Source organism: Marmota marmota, unplaced genomic scaffold, assembly GCF_001458135.2.
Source record: "Marmota marmota marmota unplaced genomic scaffold, marMar, whole genome shotgun sequence".
NCBI classification, from domain to species: domain Eukaryota; kingdom Metazoa; phylum Chordata; class Mammalia; order Rodentia; family Sciuridae; genus Marmota; species Marmota marmota.
The window spans coordinates 10,060,568-10,078,822 of record NW_026000130.1 but is presented as its reverse complement, the minus strand read 5'-3'; the positions used below and the strand labels follow the sequence as shown (position 1 = coordinate 10,078,822).

General features: G+C 49.8%; 1 protein-coding gene across 2 annotated transcripts; it reads right to left on the bottom strand.

Moving 5' to 3' along the window:
• Window positions 1–93: 93 nt before the first annotated feature.
• On the bottom strand, window positions 94–17,374 carry Prodh (proline dehydrogenase 1). 2 transcript variants are annotated; one of them, XM_015500452.2, is made up of 14 exons: window positions 17,065–17,373; window positions 15,116–15,324; window positions 10,616–10,650; window positions 9,910–10,062; window positions 8,807–8,871; window positions 8,485–8,601; window positions 8,000–8,079; window positions 7,180–7,261; window positions 5,443–5,535; window positions 5,168–5,314; window positions 3,971–4,146; window positions 2,387–2,485; window positions 784–872; window positions 94–686 (listed from the first exon to the last, which is right to left on the bottom strand). In XM_015500452.2, exons 1-14 carry the CDS (start codon window positions 17,341–17,343, stop codon window positions 499–501), a joined length of 1,812 nt encoding a protein of 603 aa, XP_015355938.1. In that variant the 5' UTR covers window positions 17,344–17,373; the 3' UTR covers window positions 94–498. The 2 variants fall into 2 exon arrangements, with proteins under 2 accessions (XP_015355938.1, XP_048641129.1); XM_048785172.1 differs by lacking the exon at window positions 94–686 and adding an exon at window positions 1,925–1,967 and having other exon boundaries at window positions 17,065–17,374.
• Window positions 17,375–18,255: the final 881 nt, after the last annotated feature.

The window sequence follows — 18,255 nt, the reverse complement described above, 5'->3', positions numbered from 1 at the left end:
ACTTGAAAGTGAGACTTCTCCATCCAAGCCATTCCCTCTATGCTGCCCAGAGCAAGCTAATTTCATGTGAGGGCACCATGGTAGAATTGAGGGTTTTCAGATGTAGAATAGTAGTTTATTGACCAGGCAGGCTTTCCAGCTGGACCACTACCCACCCATGAGGCTCAGGTATATGGGTTGGACCCTGGCAGCAGACAGTCCCATTAAACTAAGAGGTAGGGGCCCAGGCCCTCTCATTAGACAATACCTTGGCTCAGGCAGGCATCAGACTCAGCCTAGGCCTGAATATCTGCATCCTGGGTGGGGCAGGAACCACCTAAGGCAGCCCTCCCCACCTCCAACAGGTTTCAAATTCTTGGGTATAAAAAGGCAAATCTGGTGGTGATAGCCTGGGAGCAACCCAGACTTACACCCCTAAATTCCTTTTCCCAGGGCTCTGGGAGGTCACAGAATAACATGGCAGCAGGTGGTAGAGTAACTATGGTGGTGGCACAGCAGTTAGGCTGGGCGGTAGAGAAGGCTGCCAGTGCAGAGCCGCCGCCACAACTCCTGCCACAACAGCTGCCGTTCCCGCTGGGTGCCCTTCATAATGCTGCTGTTCTCCAGTGCTCGACGGGACAGGTAGGGCAGCACCTCCATCACAGGGCCATAGGGTACATACTTATATACAGAGAAGCCTGCCTGACCTATACACACAGCAAGGACACAGGTGTGACTTCCACTTTCTGCATCCCCACCAGGGTGTCCCCCAAACCCCACCCCACCCAGGAATGCCCAGCTCACCCAAGGGGAAGCTGATTTGGTCACACATGCCCAGAAGCTGTCCAAAGCACACCTGGTAGTCAGCTGGATGCAGCCCCAGTTCCTCCATCCTATGAAAACATGAGACCAGACTGGTGAGGAGTCAACCCTAAGCTATTGCCCTAGGAGAAGGGTAGAGGGCCCCAGTCTTATCTCTGAGGCCCTTCTGCCACACCCAGACTCCAACCCCTTCCCTCCAGGATCTATCCCATGCAGGGTGGGGCTGAGCATTTGAGTTCTGCCCTGCCCCCCAACTATGTCTTGCCAGCAAGACTAGGCTAGGCTTCCCTCCTACTCCTAGAGGGAGGCTTTCCCTGGGTAGGCGTTGGTACGTGGCCAGCACTGTTCCCCTTTCCTCAACCCTTCTTTTTCCCCATTACCTCCCCCACACCTCTACATCCTGACCCCCTGATCACCCCACCCCAAGAGCTTGCACCTGACCCCGGGAAGCTCCTGGGCTGTCTTAGAGCCCAAGGGGATTTTGCTTGGTGACTGGTCTTCTGTCCCCTCCAACCATTGTCCTCCCCTTGCTGGCTGCTCCTCCATCCCATCTCCACAGCTGTTCTATCCCATATACAGCCACCAGCAGCCCAAGTCTTTAGAAGGTAGCTGGTATGAATTCAGATGTGCTGCCAAATGTCAAATATGGAGTGTGGGAGATTTAGTACAAAAAAAGAATGAAAATTTTTGTGTGTGTGTTGTTGGGGATAGAACCCAAGTCCCCAGACATGCTAGGCAAGTGCATCCTAGCATGGAAAATAATTTCATCTTTTTCTTTTAACATAGTTAATAGAAAATTTAAAATTACATCTGTGGCTCACATTATATTTTTATCATCAAAGCTCCGATGTTAGGGTGGGGACCCCCAACTATCTGGCCCCCTCTCCTGTCATACCATCCCTAATAGGATCATACAGAACTTTCTGGGTTTTAAAATACCTACACATTGATGATTCTCATGTTTTCATCACTAGCTTCCTGTATCAGGTGTCCTGATTTGGCACATCTGTACCTGTACTCCAGAATACCCATACATACACCTATACCTTAGGGCACTTTGGGGTCTAGGTGTGAGAGATGGAACCATGGTGAAAATTCTGGAATACTTAGGAATTTACTTCACCTTATTTCTGTATTTGACTTGTTAGATTTCTCCCAAAGTTGTGCTCCATGGGACAAGCATTTAAAGAGAAAACAGACTGTATTAAGTTCTAAATGCAATTTTAAATGTTAATGGAAACTGTTTACAGATGAGGCAGCACATCAGAGAGCTCTCCTGAAGGGCACTGAGATTTAACATCACCCTTAGACATTTCATTGAAGAATTTAAATCACCTAAAACAATTTATTTTTTGAACTTGAAACTTTAATTAAAGTCAAGATTAATGTTAAAATCTAAAGTAATGGCAGAGCAGCATCAAGAATACCAGCTAGGTCCAGAGGGCTTAAATACTCCATACCAGCTTGTTCCATGGATATTATCCTATAGCACCTAATGGGTTACTGTGAGCTCCTTGACCATTGGAGTGCTGACAGTTTTCCCCAGCCTTGGAGAACCCAACAGCCCAGTACAAGTAGCACTTACCTGCTCAGGGTAAAACGAATGGTGTCTTCATTGTGGGAGGCTACCATTACCTCAGCCTTAGAATTGTGCTTCAGCTCCTCCAGAACATAGTTGAGGCACCTGGGGAGAGTGCCATGTGAGCCTGGTCCCAGGCCTGTACCCCTCACTGCTAACCTTGCAGGCCCAGAGCTATCCAGTAAGCAGCTCCTCCCAAGGGTACCTACCCACAGCATCAGGAGGAACAAAAACAGGTCCTGGCCCTCCATTCCTCAGCACCTCATAAAGGGGAAGGATCAACAGCCAAGAAAAACTGAGCAACAGCTTGGACTCAAGAGTTCACAAAGAACTAGCTGAGGTGCGACTTCCTCACATCAAACATTACTGTCACTACACAGGGGCTGGGAGGGAGCTTGCCTGAACCTGCAGCTTTGCTTCTGGGAAGGGATCCTACAGTTCGCTTCCTAGCCCTTTGAGGAAATAAAAGGAAGTGATGCCTGGGGGCCTTGTGTGGGGTAAGCATCCCTGTTCACCAGCAAGACTCTCAACAGTATGGTCATCATGCAGTGAGGATAACCATCAGGGTTGGAGTACATTCTCTCTGACCCAGGAATTTGTGACACTGTGCCTAAGACACAAAACCTATCACAACAGATGCATACAACATGAGGAGGACGAGATGTTCAGTGAATCCTATTACAATAACCAGAAAAGATCATAGACCCTGGACACATAACTTTGTGCACCTGTATTAAACACGTGCCACTGTTAATAGAACTGCTCTGTTGACACAGGAGGATCCAGATGTACCATTAAATGAAAAAAAAAAAAAAAACAAGAGCAAAGGACAGAGTGTACTGTGTAAACATTGATGGGCATGGCACATACACAGCACAGATGTGCACAATTGGCTTGTGCTGCCAGGAAAGGAGCTGCAGAGACACTCAGGGTCCCTTAGAATTTGCAACAAGAACATAAAACCTCAGAGAAAAATCATGCAGTTGGACTGCCTGTGCTACACAAAAAGATCTCCAAGATAAACGGCAAAGATAGCAGGTGCACAACCATTAACAATCCCACCATGTGAACTAAAAAGCAAAGAGTAGGGACACCATCATGGAGAGGGCTGGGCACCCTGGGCTCATTGCACATTTCTCCACTAAGTATCAACAGAAGACAGCTGTGATATCAAGGCCAGTTTTTGTTTTGTTCAGTAGACACCTCTTTTTAAAAAGAGGTGTTTCCCTAGTGTAGTCGTATCACATTCACCCCATGCAACACAACCCAGGTTTAAAACTAGATAGAAATAAAATCTCTGAACTTTTCCCTTTTCTCTGTCAGATGCTATGGCCAGCCTCAGACTGAGCAAGCCCCTATCTCAAAATAAAATATTTTAAAATGTAGCTCAGTCTTAGAGTGCCCCTGGTTTCAATCCCCAGTACCAAAAGAAAGAAAAAAAAAGAAACGCCTTCATGTTTTTTAATAAATGACAAACAGAAGAAATATCACTTATGCCCTGAAGGAGACCTGAATGGGGTTAGCAGCATGGTCTTCTACGGTCCTCACTCCCCACGTCTCCCAGGAAACAAGACAGAAGGGCTGACTCACTTGTGATACATAGCATTAGTGGCCTCATATGTAGAGTTGATAGGGTCCTCATAGCCAAGATCCACAGCACGGGCACGCTCCTGGACCATGTATGCACCACGTACCAGCTTGGCCCCAAAACACCAGTCCTCACGGCGAGCCAGCTCTACATCCAGGGTCACATTGTCATAGGCATCCTGTGGGACCAAGGCCAAGTCACAGGGACCCCAGCTGATGGCCAGAACAGAGACTTACTAGGGCCCAGGTGCTCCAAGGTATGTCAATTTGGGACACCTAGGACTAGGCAGAAGCCGCCTGAGGGAGGTGCCACTCTGGGAGTCTGGCAGACAACTGTAGGTAAGAATGGGCCTCAGATCTGTCCCCAAGAAGGGGTGACAACAAGGCCACCTTCATGCATCCTCCTCTGGCCTGGGACAGCCCTGTGGGGGGTCAGCCCAGGTGCCAGGTATCCAGAGTTTCCTCAGCTGGGATCAGGGTGCATGCTGGGGCCACCTGACTGGACCTCCACACCATCCTATGTCTGGATACTTGGCTCATCCTTATAAGCTCTGGATCTACACAGGCCCCCAGCAACTTAGCACCCTCAGGCTTAAGGTTCAGTTTGGGGTCCTATCCTAAAGTACCTCTGGGCTTCCTCAAGACATGCGAAATTCTGCACAAGTCTTTTTCTACAGAGGATCCCAGACCTTTTATCAAATTCTTAAAGAGGCCTGTGCTAAAAGCAGACAAAAAGAAATGATCATCCATAAAGGGGGTTTAAAGTACATCAGATGGATTCTTAAAAAGCTCTTCTGCCTTCCCCATTCTCATCCCTGCCAACACTCTTGTCTGAGTCCCAAAGCCCAGAACAGGGACTGGCGACAGGTCTCAGAGGTCTTGCTTACTACTACTCTGAAGCAATCACCCCAATCTCGCTACCTCTGCAGGGTTGGACATAGCCACTGGGCAGGGTTTTCTTTCTTGGACAGTAGGGCCCAGACCAGGATAACTGCTACAGAGGGACCTCCCCTTGGGAACATAGCCTGCTCTCTCCTCTCTTTCCTCTGCACCCAGCCTCTGCTCAGAGTAGGGCCAGGCAGATGCCACAGAGCTCAGAAAACCATACCTCTTGCAGGGTAGTTGGTCATGCTGCACACCAGAGGATTTATAGTCAAGGCCTAGAGGTAGACAGGGAAGTGGGGAGGCAGGGGCCCATACCTTGAGGTAGCATTGGTAGGTGTTGAAGATGAGAGGCTTCTCCACATTGAATTTGCGTTGTATTTCCAGTGTCAGGTGGCTGATTGCTGGCTGGAAATAGGTCTGCTCAGCATCCACCATCAGCCGTACCCCTGCTTCCATGGCTTTCTAAGAGGTGCAAAGGGCAGGAGAGACTTCATGGCTCAAGTGAGACAGATGCCCTTCCTCAGCACAAGTCCCAGGGTCCTTGAAGCCCCAGCCCCCACCCCACGTGGGGCTGGCTCACACCGCCCCACCGTGGCCAGGACATCCATTCTCTGCAGTATCCTCATCATCTGCAGCTCCTCCTTCTCAGTGAACTGTGACATCAGGGGTTCCAGCTGTCCTGTCTGAGAGTACAGCATATGGTCAAACTACACTGTAGAGCCAGGGAGGCTACACTTAGAGACCCAGATCACACCTGTGTCAGCAGTGCTACACTCAGCCCACCAGTACCACCTTACCCTCTCATACAAGGCCAGAAGGACCACCTGAGCCAGCCAAAACCTTGGTGCCTGCCCTAGAATCAGACAGCCTTCTTTATCTTGCCTTCCCCCAACTACCTTTGCATGTGAAGGTCAGCACCTTGCCCTAGGCCAACCAGACACAGTGATATGATGCCCTGGAATCTCACAGCTAGCCAGCTCTTTGTCCTATACCTGGAGCCTGGTTGTACCAGAAGGGAGTTTAGTGCTCGTGCCAGCTAGCTCCAGGCCCTAGCTAGGCCCAAAGTGTTTGCTTCTATGGCTTCCCCAGGACCCTCAGGGGGGTCCCATAGCTGTGGGGAGAACCCTTTCTGCTCCCACTCAAGGCAAAGGATGTGAACCTTGACCAGCCAATCAATTGGAAAGGCTCAGTCAGGAACAGGGAGGACTCCAAAGGAAAAACCCATGATTACAGGCAGACAGGATAGCTATGGGGAACAGACTGACTTGCAGCAGGGGTACCAAGATGGTGGCCCTCAAGAAGTCAGGCAGGTAAGCAGTGGGCTGGAAATTGGAAGTGGCAAGACCCAACCTGGGGGGACAATGCAGCACCAGGGCCTGCCACTTTCCTGCTAATGTGGCAGAGAAGTTCTTGGTAGTGCTGACAAGCATGTCCCTCTGTAGGCCCCCAGCAGCTTCACCTCACTCAACACAAACACTTTATCCCTGGCCATATGTATGATTAAGTCTCCAGGTGTCAGTGACTCTTAAGTAGAACCGCACTGAACATGCCACACCTCTAGGCTCTAGGTCAGTGACTCAAAGTTTGGGGGCTGGGCCCTCAACTGGCCAGGGCTGAACAGCATGGAAGGAATGTCTGCAGAACATGTTCCCAAGAAAATGTTCCACCTTCAAATCCCAGCATAGGAGGGGCTTCAAACAGTCTCATTCCTCTCCCTGTGAATGTAAGCTAGCCTAATGATTTGCTTTTAACAAACTAAACTTGACAGGAAGTGACACCATATGACTTCTGAAACTAGGCTGGAAAAGGCAACATGGCTTCTACCTGGCCCTCATCTTAGAAAACATTTGCCCTTGGAACCCAGTCACCATTTTGGGAGGAAACCCAATCAACAGCCAGCATCAGCCTTTGGACATGTAGGTGGGGTACCTCCACAATGACTAGATCCATGACCCTCTGAATACAAATGTATGGAAGACCTCAAACAAGAACCACCCAGCTGAGCCATATAAACCTAGAATTATGAGAGAGAATAAAATGATTGTTGCCATTTCTGGCCAAAGAGGTTTGGGTGACCTAACAAACAAAGTTAGATGACTTGAAGAAGTGCCCCCCCAACACCCAGATATCCTCTGCTTGTGGCTCCTCAAGGCTCCATGTTGGTCTCTGTTCAGCACTCTGAGGACACTAGTGGGTTTGTTCTCTCCCCTGTGGGGCCAGAGAAAATGGTAGTCTCAGTCACACTGTGTCCCCAGGGTGGAAAACAGGAGATATGTGATGAGCTTAATTCTCTTCTCAGCCAGGACCCAGTGAGAGGGAAACATTACCTGCACATTGGGGATCAGCAGGTGCTTGGAAAGCTGAGTCCTGCAGCGAATGAGGCTTTTCCACTCCAGCAGGTCCATGGTGCTGTGGGAAAACACACATCAACAAAGGAGGCCAAAAGATATTTCTTGATCCAGCCACACAGCTTTACCCATGGGTGCTCAGATTGTTGGACGTATCAGGCCAAAGCCAACCCATTCCCCAAAAGAGCACTCCCAAACCCAGCTACCATAAAACTCACTTCTGTTTTCAGTCTTGAAGTTAAAATATAAATATTGTTCTCTATTTAAAAAATTAAAACCAAAATGTGAACATTCCTGAATTAGGGCATCGGCATTTTTATAGCTGATGCCCTAACAGATTAGGTTCAGGGAAAAGCCAAAGGTAGGAGACCAGGTAGGAGGCAGATGCAGCTTTAGAGGGACTAGGTAAGCTACAATGGATAGGGATGGCTGAGCACTACATATGAATGGGATCCCCTGGTGACTTCTGTCTCAGTCTTTGGCCCTGAGGATGGGATATGGGACTCTGATTCATTGCCTACCAGTGCAAGTCTCAGGAAGGGCCAATACCCTTTTTCTGGGACTCAGATAATTCCAGAAGAAGCCCTGTGTCCATGCTGCCCAGCCCTATCCCCAGGGATTTCCCAGGTTCCCATCACTCCTACTTAGTACATCTTAGAGAAGTGGTCCCTTCAGCACTATCACCTCTTAAAGGAGCAACCAGGATTTGGAGAAGCTGCTAAAACTCAGCTGGAACCAAGGCTACCCCCAGGGTAGTTAAGTAGTCCCCCTTATTCTCAGTCAGGGATGCTGCTCTTACCCAGATGCTCCCAGGGTCTCTGGTGTAAACCAGTTCTCAATCTCAGCCCTGGATGCAATGCCCATCTTAGCAATGCTTTCCTTTAGAAGTAAGAAGGAGGAGTCAGCACTGATGTCTCCGAGCCCTATCCACTAATGTCCCCCTCTTTTGACTTTATTACATCATTAGCAGAATGGAATCCATTTTGGACTTGTTACTATGCCACAGATGAGTCTATTCACATCTGTCTACTGATGCCTGTTCTCATCCCTCAGCTCCTCCACACTCTTGCTACCTCCCCAACCCTCTGCCAGTACTTCCTGTATTTGTTCAGAAATAGAGCCCATGGCAGGTCCTCTTTTTCTTCCATCCTCCCCAGCTGACAGTAGCAGTAGAATGGGCTATCTCTCAGAATTGCTCCAGGGATCCACCTTGGACCACAGCCACTTACCACTGGATGAGGTTCTTCCCCAAGACCCCATGGTGACCATCCCCTCACACTCCACCTGTAGTGCTACCACCTCCAGTTTTGTGTCCATGGCAGCGTGCCCAGCCTGCCCTTGCTCTGCAGCCATTTGGTGAAAAAAATGTCTCCACTTGGTCAGTACATCTGAGAAATGCAGCTGCAAACACAAGCCTGAGTCAGTATCCATAGCACACACCCAGTTCTCCCAGACCCTTTAAAGCTCTGATACCCTAAAGACAGGACTTGTATCCTGTATTAATCCTTATATACTCAAGAATATGGACACATATGCTATCATTTAATGCCCACAGCAGCCCAAATGTCTTACAAATTCTCTGGAGATAGAAGGTTCTAGCACTTACCAGAAACTGGGGTCTACCCAGGGAAGTGAGCTTAATTGCTATGAAGCCATCATCACTGGCTTTACCTGTCAGAAGCCAAAGGAAGAACTATGAAGAAACAGATACATAGATGGGAGAAGGAGCACCAGGAATCTGTGCCCTGCTGACTCTGCAGCCAGTTCCCTAATCATGTTGCTATCCAGTCCCCTAAACACATTTGCACTTGGCTGCTCCAGAGACCCTACCACAGAGGTGGGAAGGGGTGACTTGGTAACATTTTTGTTTGCCACATAATGCAGAAAGATGGTGGCCAAAGGAAGCAGCAAGACCTACACACTGCTATGAAGCCCCAAAGGTGTCCCTGCTTCTCCCTGCCTCAGTTTCCTTCCCTAATGCTATCAGCACCACAGGATATCCATGTATGGGTCACAGGACACAGACATACCAAGTAGAGAAGAGGGTGGGGCACTCAGGTCATCTTTGCTTCTGTTTGCCCTCCCCCTACCTCATTTTGCCCCCAGAGAAAAGAGGCAGGAGGCAAGAAGATGTCCCTCACCAAAATGACTGAGCATTGACCTGACCACTAGGGATCCCCCCAGCCCATTAAGCAGAAACTTTGAAGCATCACTCACTCCTGAACTTAAAAGGTTCAGAAGGCATAAGACCTGCTGCCATTATACACAAGACTGCTAGGGATGGCATGGGGACTATGCTGGGATCTCGTGTGAATTAAGGACATTGGGGCTCAGTGACCTCATGGCTTAACTCACCACCCCCATTCCCAGCCCCCAGTAGGCTGTACCAGGGAGGGATTCCCTGTCACAGAGGATATGGCATCGTTAGCCGAACCAAATACTGACCCAGGGCAGAGGGTAATTCAGTCCACCATCATGGACCATCTCCCAGTGCTCCACATTCAGGCACTTCCCAAAGAAAGGGCAGGAACATGAGGTAGAGAAAGAAGCACTGTCTCAGGAAAGGGCTAGATGCAGCACAAACTGAGTGTGACAGCCAAGCCCTCTCACTGCAGACCCAGCCTTCTTCACCAACCAGTATCTCATCTCCACTTGCCCAAAGATCTTCCCAAGCTGGGATCAGGCAAGTATGTAGCCAAATCACCCTACCTGAGGCCTCTATGCAGTGCAACAGGGTCTCCATGCGGCTATCATACTTGGTTTCACTGGCACAGAAGTAAGTATGGGCACCACTGATGACGCTGTCCCTTTGGTCTCCAAAGGTTAGATGGGCCTGATATTGCTTCTCACTCTTACTCATGCCTAGAAAAGTGGACACATGGCCTAAAAACAGCCACCAGCTCTACTAGAAGGTATAGCTCAAACCCCCTATACCCAGCATGAACAATCCAATGACTTTGTCCTTGGCACCCTCAGATGGACTCAATCAGCACTCCTGTGCTATGGGCCCTGCAGCTCTCTACTCCTCAAAGCTGCCTTTTTCTCTCAGCTGGTCATATACCCCTTCCCTTGCTGTTCTTTTAGCTATAATACATTTCCACCTGGCAAGCCTCATCATGGGGCAAACCAGGTCAGGAAGGCCAAGCCTCCATCACAAAGACCTGGATTGTCACACACTAAAAGCCAAGAAGACTAAGTCCATATGAAAGGGCTATGAGAAATACTCAGGGCCTGTCACTTGCCAATGTGTGAGGATACACAGAGCCAGGCCAGGAGCCCCGGTACAGGGAGGAGCCTCAGGACTTAATCTTTACCCCAGCGTTTACTCAGGCCATGAACCCATATGTCTCCTGGGCCACCAGGGTGCATGGGGTGGGGGAGAGCATCTGTTCATAAACAGTGGCCTCTTACTCACTGCTGCCATTCCTTTCTGTTGAAGAGGCATAGGACCTGCAGAAAAGAGAAAGAGGCAAAGGTCAGGGTCATAATACCTAGGCCTGCAGGTAACAGGAGGCAGAAGAGGGAGAGGAGGCTGGGGCTGAGCTGTGGGCCTGATCCTGATCATGATCTTGACTGAGGGCTGGCTCCAAAGCACAGCTCAACTTGGGTGTGACCACTGGGCCAAGGAGGGACAGTGACCTCTGGAGCCCTTGAAGCCCACATGAAACCATGTGGATAGAGCTCCTCCCTACTGAGAAAGAGTAAGAAAACTATCCACTGAGATTCTCAGAACAGCCCAGGACATGCAGCTTTGTCTTGAAAAAAAGCTAGCAAGGAGGTGATGCTTCTTCCCAGGAAAAATGGGAACACAGAGCCACAGAGGGCACAGAGGAATGGAGGCAGGAAGCCCAACTCCAACAGTGAAATCCCCTTGCTCTGGCTTCTACCTCCATGTCCATAGCCTCTGAGTTCCTCTGAGGACACCTGGGCAGAGCTCTGGGATCCTTCCCCCATTGCAGGCACAACCACAACCTGCAGGGCCAGCCTCCCTGCTTTATTCTTGCCCCTTAGACTTATTTTCCAAGCAGCAACCAGGAATTTTCTTTTAAAATGCAAATCAAATCTCACTATCCCCTTGTTTAAAAAGCCTCCCAGGTTCACAAGGTATCCCAGAACACCCAAAGTCTTCAATAAGACAGGACATTGAGGTCAAGACACTGGCTGCCCTTGGCCCAGCTCATTTGCCCTTCTACTAAGGCTCAGTCAGGCCTACAGTCCTCCCCACAGTCTTTCAACTAGCCTCACTGTAACTTCCCTACCCTATTGCCACTTGTCCTTCCCTTCTCCACTGTACCCCCTTCTGATGTCATTCCCCCCCCCCATTAACCATTCTCCCCCCTAATGTGGCAACCAGTTTCTAGTGCTCAGTTCCAATGCTATGCCATTGGGATAGCAAGAGTTTGGGCTGTTATAAATAATGGGGATGCTCACCTTAACCTTAATCCTAAAACACTGGGCTTTTTACATCTCAGATTTTGTATTTAAAGCTGTTATATATTAATTATTCATTACTTATTCATTAATTAATGAAGAGAGAACTCAACCTCATAGCCAGCACCATACAGGGTCTCCAGGGCCTATGGCCCAACCCATACCCCTACCATCTTTTGAAGCAAAAGTAAAGCCATGGAAAGGTCAAACCAGGAAAGCAAGGACAGATGACAGTTAACTGCACCTTTGGTAATTGCACCTTCAGAAGGCCTCTTGTATCAAAGGGTCTCACCATTAGTGGCTTTTAACCTTACTGATCACAGAGCAAGGCCTGGGCCACTAAGCCACATGACGAGCCCTCCCCATTGGCCCTGGCTCCTAACCCAGGACCTTTATCCGTGGACTTTGAGCCAGAATATCCAGGTCAAAACCCAAAAATCGTGGTGGACCCAAGCCCTTAGAGGAATGGGACTCCTCATGACACCACAGTCCATGAAGCCACAATCCAGGATCAGGAGGTAGGCAAGCAGCTACTGCTCTTGCGCCTCCTGCTGACAAGATGTAACAGAAAAGAAGAGGGTAAATTGTGACTGTGTGACAATGTTCTAACTCTGTAACAAGGGAGTAGTCAGGTCCCACAAAGACCTCCTGTCTGTGACAGGAAGCTTCCTGGCCTCCTTGTAAGGCTTCTGGCATGAACTGGCAGGGTCAAACCCCTAGCCCTTTAAATCAAGGCCCAGGAACAAGACAAAAGCCACACACTCCCATGCCTTATATGCTAAGGCAGAGGAGGCAGCCTGAGTACTGCCTAGAGTAGAAAGTCTCATGGCAAGGGACAGCTGACCTTGGGCCTCTGGACCTGGGTGACCCCCAACAGGAAGATCTGGTTCTGAAACTGCACAGCCCACAATTTATATAGCATGTGTTTTAACTAGCATACACAACTGCTGGACCTTGACTCAATTCTTCTCATGGTTAGTCCAGGGGCAGGCCCAGAACCACCACTACTGTCCCCTCCTTACCACAGTCTTAATTCATGGTAGTGGCCTCTGCTTCTCTCCCAGAGTACAATCTATGGGCCTTGTTACAAGACAAGGAAGGTTGATATTCCTCCACCACCACCTGTTATCACAAGGACACTGAAGCAGATCCGTACTGCTAGTCACTCCTGACCAGGACTACCCACTGAGTCCTGCAGGCCATGTGATGGTATGGAGTGGTGCCTGAAAATCTAGTCCTTCCCTACAGCCTGGGTTCCTCTGAAGGCAAAGCAACAAGCAGCAGAATTGGGTGTATATCTTTGTTATCTACCATTGGCATTAGATGGTGGTCACCCTATAATGGCTCCACTTTAGGCTTTAAATATAAACCTTTATGCTTAAAATGTAAACCTCTCTGCTTGACTACTGGTGGCTTATTTTAAAACTGACATGGGTTTTTTTCCTTCTTCTTCTTCCTTTCCCCATTCCTAACCATGAGGAAAGCAAGACTGACCTTCTTCCTGTCACAAGTTGACAAATTATCTGTTCTTCAGCTCATTGGCCAAAGCAATCAAGAAATTCAGACTTCTGGGCTGGCACCAATGGGTCTGAGAATTGGTTAACTCTCAAGGCTACAAATACATTATGACTCCTGATAGGGCACTTGAGGAATTTAGCCTCTGTATCCCTTTTTAAAAGCCTACTGTCCCCCAGGCAGTTAGAATTCCAGTGTCTGAGGCAAAAATCCCCTGTGTACTCTACTTTGCTAAAAAAGCAATAAAACCTTTTTCTCAAAACCTTGTCCCAGTACTGGGTCAACATCAGGGACAAGGACTGAGCTTTTGTATCAACACTGTCAGGTCAAGAAGCGACTACCACTTAGGTCTCAGAGCCCAAGCAGACAAGTAGCCATCAACAGCAGGCAACCTAACAGAGGCACAGCCTTTGCAGAGTGAGGGAAGTGGATTTACAAGTGGGGTGGACAGTCCCCAGGCAAGGCACAGGCCAGCCCACCTCCAAATGCTCCAACTACTGCCAAGCATGGAGGAAGCCAGAGGGGCAACTCTAGGAAAGGATTCTTTTCATATCAAAGGCGCCTGAGAAACTGCGGTTGTGAAATCACCCTGTCTGGGACCAAGGCCACAGAGCCCATTAGTTATTCAACAGGCAGCTTCAGTAAAGGCTGCAGCCAAGTCCCCAGGGGGAAGGGAGGCTCGCAGGGGATGCTGGACTAGAGCACCCTGCCTTCAAAACAGCCAGTTGCAAGGCAAGGGGCTGGGCTCCCCAGGCCAATGAGCCAGAGGCCAGCATGCTGAGACAAGGCAGATACATTCTGTTCCCAGGGAAAGAGGCCTCATGTGACTGCCTTTCCCACCCTACTTCCCTGCAGCTACCTGGGGCGGGACAAAACAAATGTGAGGCCTGATTTGCTCCACAGAGGGCATGTCCTGAGCCTTACATGGGTCAGGCCCAGAATCCAAGCCTGTCCTGGAGAGTCACAGGCACCAGCACTTTGGGAGAAAAAAAAAAAAAAAAAAGCTAGCCTCTGGTGTGTCTGCTATTACCTCAAGAAGTAGAGGGCAACATCATCCTGACATTCCATCCTACTGCCCAAGTGGGCAGGTCAGTGAGATATGCCCCCTACACTCCCTGCCCAGGGCATGGGCCTTGCAACAAGTTTAGTGACAACAGGAGGGGACTCCAGGCCTGCCTAACCACAGTGTTCCTGGCTGTGATTCCCTTCACCATGGATGCCTGGGCAGAGGCCAACCCTGGGAGACTCCACACCCTCTAGGCAGAGTCACCTGCAGATTAGGAAACTATTTCAAGACCAGCTGAGGCCAGGCAAGGGTGGAATGGTGGACCCACTAGCCAATCAGGAATTCCTGGGAAGAGAGACTGTAGCAGAGCAGGAAACCAGAGCAGCCTCCTGCGAGCGGGGGAGGGGGTGTCGGACAAATGTTTGTGTGAACAACCAGGCAGCACATATTCTCAGTATTGGAGGCCACACATTTACACAACTCTGCCCCTGTAGGGCAAAAGCAATGTTAATTTCATAAAACTTTACATGTCACAAAACATGATTCTTGTTTTGATTTTTTTTCAACCACTTAAAAATGCAAAAGCCATTCATAACTTGCAAACTATATAAGACCAAGTGTTGGGCTAGACTGGGCTCAAGATCCATAGTGTTCAGTCCCCAGTCCTTAACCACCTCTGGGTTCAGGCATACTGGTGTCCATTCTCACCCTCCTCCCCAGGTGGGCTTTACTTACACCAGCCTTTCCATGGAAGCCCAGAGTTGTCATCTGCAGAAAGTAAAAACACAAGAACTACTGGCAGAACCCAAGAGGGCCACTTGTAATCAAGCTGATGGCTCATCTAGCATTGGCCTCTACCTAGACAAGGCTGAAGTTCAGCAGCTGAACATGGCTCCCAAAAAACCCAGTGTTCTTTGGGGTTACTACCAGATGCCTGTGTAACTCTAGATAGGTAAGCCTTACGCCATCTCCTTGCACTCTGCCTCCTTGGAGCTCAGATCTTCCTCCACTCCGTAGTCCAGGATGGAGCCAACACCAAAGGTCTTGTTGTGCCGGATCAGGGGCTGAATGGACTCCTGGTCCTCGCCAGCCACAAACTGCCCATAGAAGGTCATCTTCATTAGCTTGTCAAACAGTTTCTGCCCAAGAAGTTTTCTGGCTATCTGAAGCAGCTGGAAGGCAAAGGGAAGAAGCTGACTGGGCCATCCAGCCTATCCCTTCTCAGCAGAGAAATCTTCTTTATACCTCCCTATAAACTTCAACCACTTAGGGCCAAAGTGGGCCTAACAGCATCAGGTTGTTTAGGGTGGGTTTTGGGGGTTTTGCTGTCATTGTTGTTTTAGTATTAGATATTGAAACCAGGACCTTGAGCATGCTAGGTAAGCATTTTACCACTGAGCTACATCCTCAGCCCTTTTTTTTATTTTTATTTTGAGACATGGTCTCACTAGGTCACCTAGGCCACTATCAATTTTATAAGGAAGATCATTAAGAGCAGCTTGCTTATTCACTTACAGCAACCATAAGTCAATCTTCATTTAGAGCAGAACAGTGGGTACTAAAGTACCCCTTTAGTCTTCCATCTACTCTGGTCTCCCTATGACTATGAGCACATTGTTCCTTTCTGGACCCCACCTTTGAGGGGGCCAGCTCAGAGTCCACCCCAAGGCACAAAGGGGTGCCTGACCACTGCTTGATAGGTAAAGAGAAGCATGGCGCATCTCTGGGAAGACAGTTTCTATCCCTCTCTCACTCCCTTTTAGTCACAGGCAGGCATGGCTTCTGTACTGTTTGACCCTATCCCACAACCAGTCACTTGTGATACCACTGAGAGACCTGGATATAGCTTTTGCCCTGTCACAGAGTCCCTGTGATTGACCACTCCCTCCCGTCATTCCTGCCCCAGAAGGCTGCCTCCTCCTGATTACAGTGCCAACAGCACTTCCTGCTCCTTTCCAGTTGCCCCTTATAATGCTGGTCCTCCCCACCTGCTCTACCAAATCCTTTACCTCCAATGTCCATTCTCACCCTCCTCCCCAGGTGGGCTTTACTTCAGGACATTACCATCTGCCACAAACATACTGGGTCTCCTAGAGGAGACCAGTTCCAAGTTCCACCCCTTCTTCCTCTACCACACTCCCATTCCTGCCACCTTGGCTCCAAGTGTGACTGTGAAGCTCCCCCAAGGATCCAAGCCAAAACCTCTGATGAGCACCTGACTCTAACTTCAAGGGTGTTGCCCTCACATCCCACCTGCTATGGCCTGGGCTAAGCTGTAAGTGTGACTTAGTGTTTCTTTTACTCCTCCTGCCTCCCAGTGGAGTTGAGGGCAACACGATGCACTCAAAGTCTCACCCGAAAAAGCCACCACTACCTACACAGCCTTCCAGACTCCGGGGGCCAACAACCAGACCCCTACAAATTGTTCCCAGGGTCACCTTGAAATAACTGTCATCTCTAATACCTCTAAACTGGTTAATTCCCCAAGACTCCCACACTTCTTAAAGTTTAAATTTGGGTGTTTAGGTGATTTTCTATTTTCTTCAGCGTTGTTCAGAATGACGGTGTCTGGGAAGTGACTGGTCACAGCTTGTGGAACTCTGCCAGAATTCCCTTTGAGCAAAATGAAAGATACTTGATTTTAAATTCCAGGGTGATAACTTTGTATTCCTGCAAGTGGTACATATCTTAAACATTCATTGGTCTTTGTTTTTAATTTTAAATGATGAGTAGGGAAATTCACAAGGTCCGAAAAGGAATGCAGGAAACGCCTCCCTTCCTGGCTTCAAATCATCGCTTCAGGCGATATTTCAGTGGCCCCAGCTTAACTCCATAACGGCTCCCGGGACAGCAAAAGCCCCCAGCACCGCCCCTAGCCACCTGCAAGCCCACCCATCCGCCCACTCGCACACCTGCTGATGGCGCTCCAGCAGCGTGGGTGAGGCACACAGCCGTAGCACCAGAAGATTGCGCGCTAGCTCCCAAGTACGCAGGCTGCGGTATGCCTTTTGCGCGTTGCTGAAGTCCACCACGGGAACTGGCGGCCTCGCGGCCTCAACCGGCCTGCATCCCGGTACAGCCCTGGGACCCGCGGCGGGCTGCTCGCGGGTAGCGGGCGAAGTGGACAGCGGGGCGAGATGAGGTGTGCGGGGAGAGCAGGATCGAAGGGAAAACACACGCCTCAAAGCCATGGCGGGCAGTCTCTACGATCCCGAACAGCTTAAGTACACCCAGACAAGGAGGCTCCGCCCTGGAGCCACGCCCTCACTTCGGAGGTCTTGCTTCCGCCCGCCCCCCNAGGTCTTGCTTCCGCCTGCCCCCCACCCCACCCCCAGTTCCGAGCCGGGTCCTTTCCTCCAGAGGCCCCGCCCCGCGCGCTCCGGAATGGTGCGCGTCCAAAGGCAGGCCCCGCCCGCCGAGCAGCTTGGGCCACCAGAGTCTCCTCCATTTTCCTTTCAAGGTGATCACCCTGACTCCTGGAGACCCCTGTCCACACCCGCCATAAGTTTTTTGCATATGCTTGTCATTCTGCCAGTCACTCCTCAGAGCTTCATGCTGTTAGCATGCTACTCTAGAGCACTGATCCCTCTCCCTGCAACCTGATTACTCCTCTTACTCAGCTCAACTTGAGGAACACCTGCCTATAAGGCCCTGATCTCTAGGGTGGTTTAGGCACTTTCCCCTTCTCTTCTTACACTTGTTGGTAGTGACTTGCTGGGTCCCAGTCACACTCACTGATATCTTGATGTGTCCTTATTGACCAGCCTAGGTCCCAGGATCTAGGCTGGTAACTATGTGTTCAAGACTTCTCCAGGGCCTGCCCTGGTCCCTGAATTGCTCTGGATTATACCTGGTCTTCACCCAGTACCCAGGCCTGAGTTAGATGGTCAGGACCCTCTGTAGGCAGGGTTGGAGCCAGGGCCCATTAGCTTCCTAATAACTCTGATTCTACACAGACACCCCTTCCATGCCATTTCCTCTCCTGTGGTAGGACTAGCCATGCCAGCCTGGGCTGCCTTGTTTTTCCAGAGTGTCTGTTTCTGGTAACCAGTATTAGACCCCAAGATTCTGAGCCTCAGCTCCACCCTAGTATCATGTGTCAA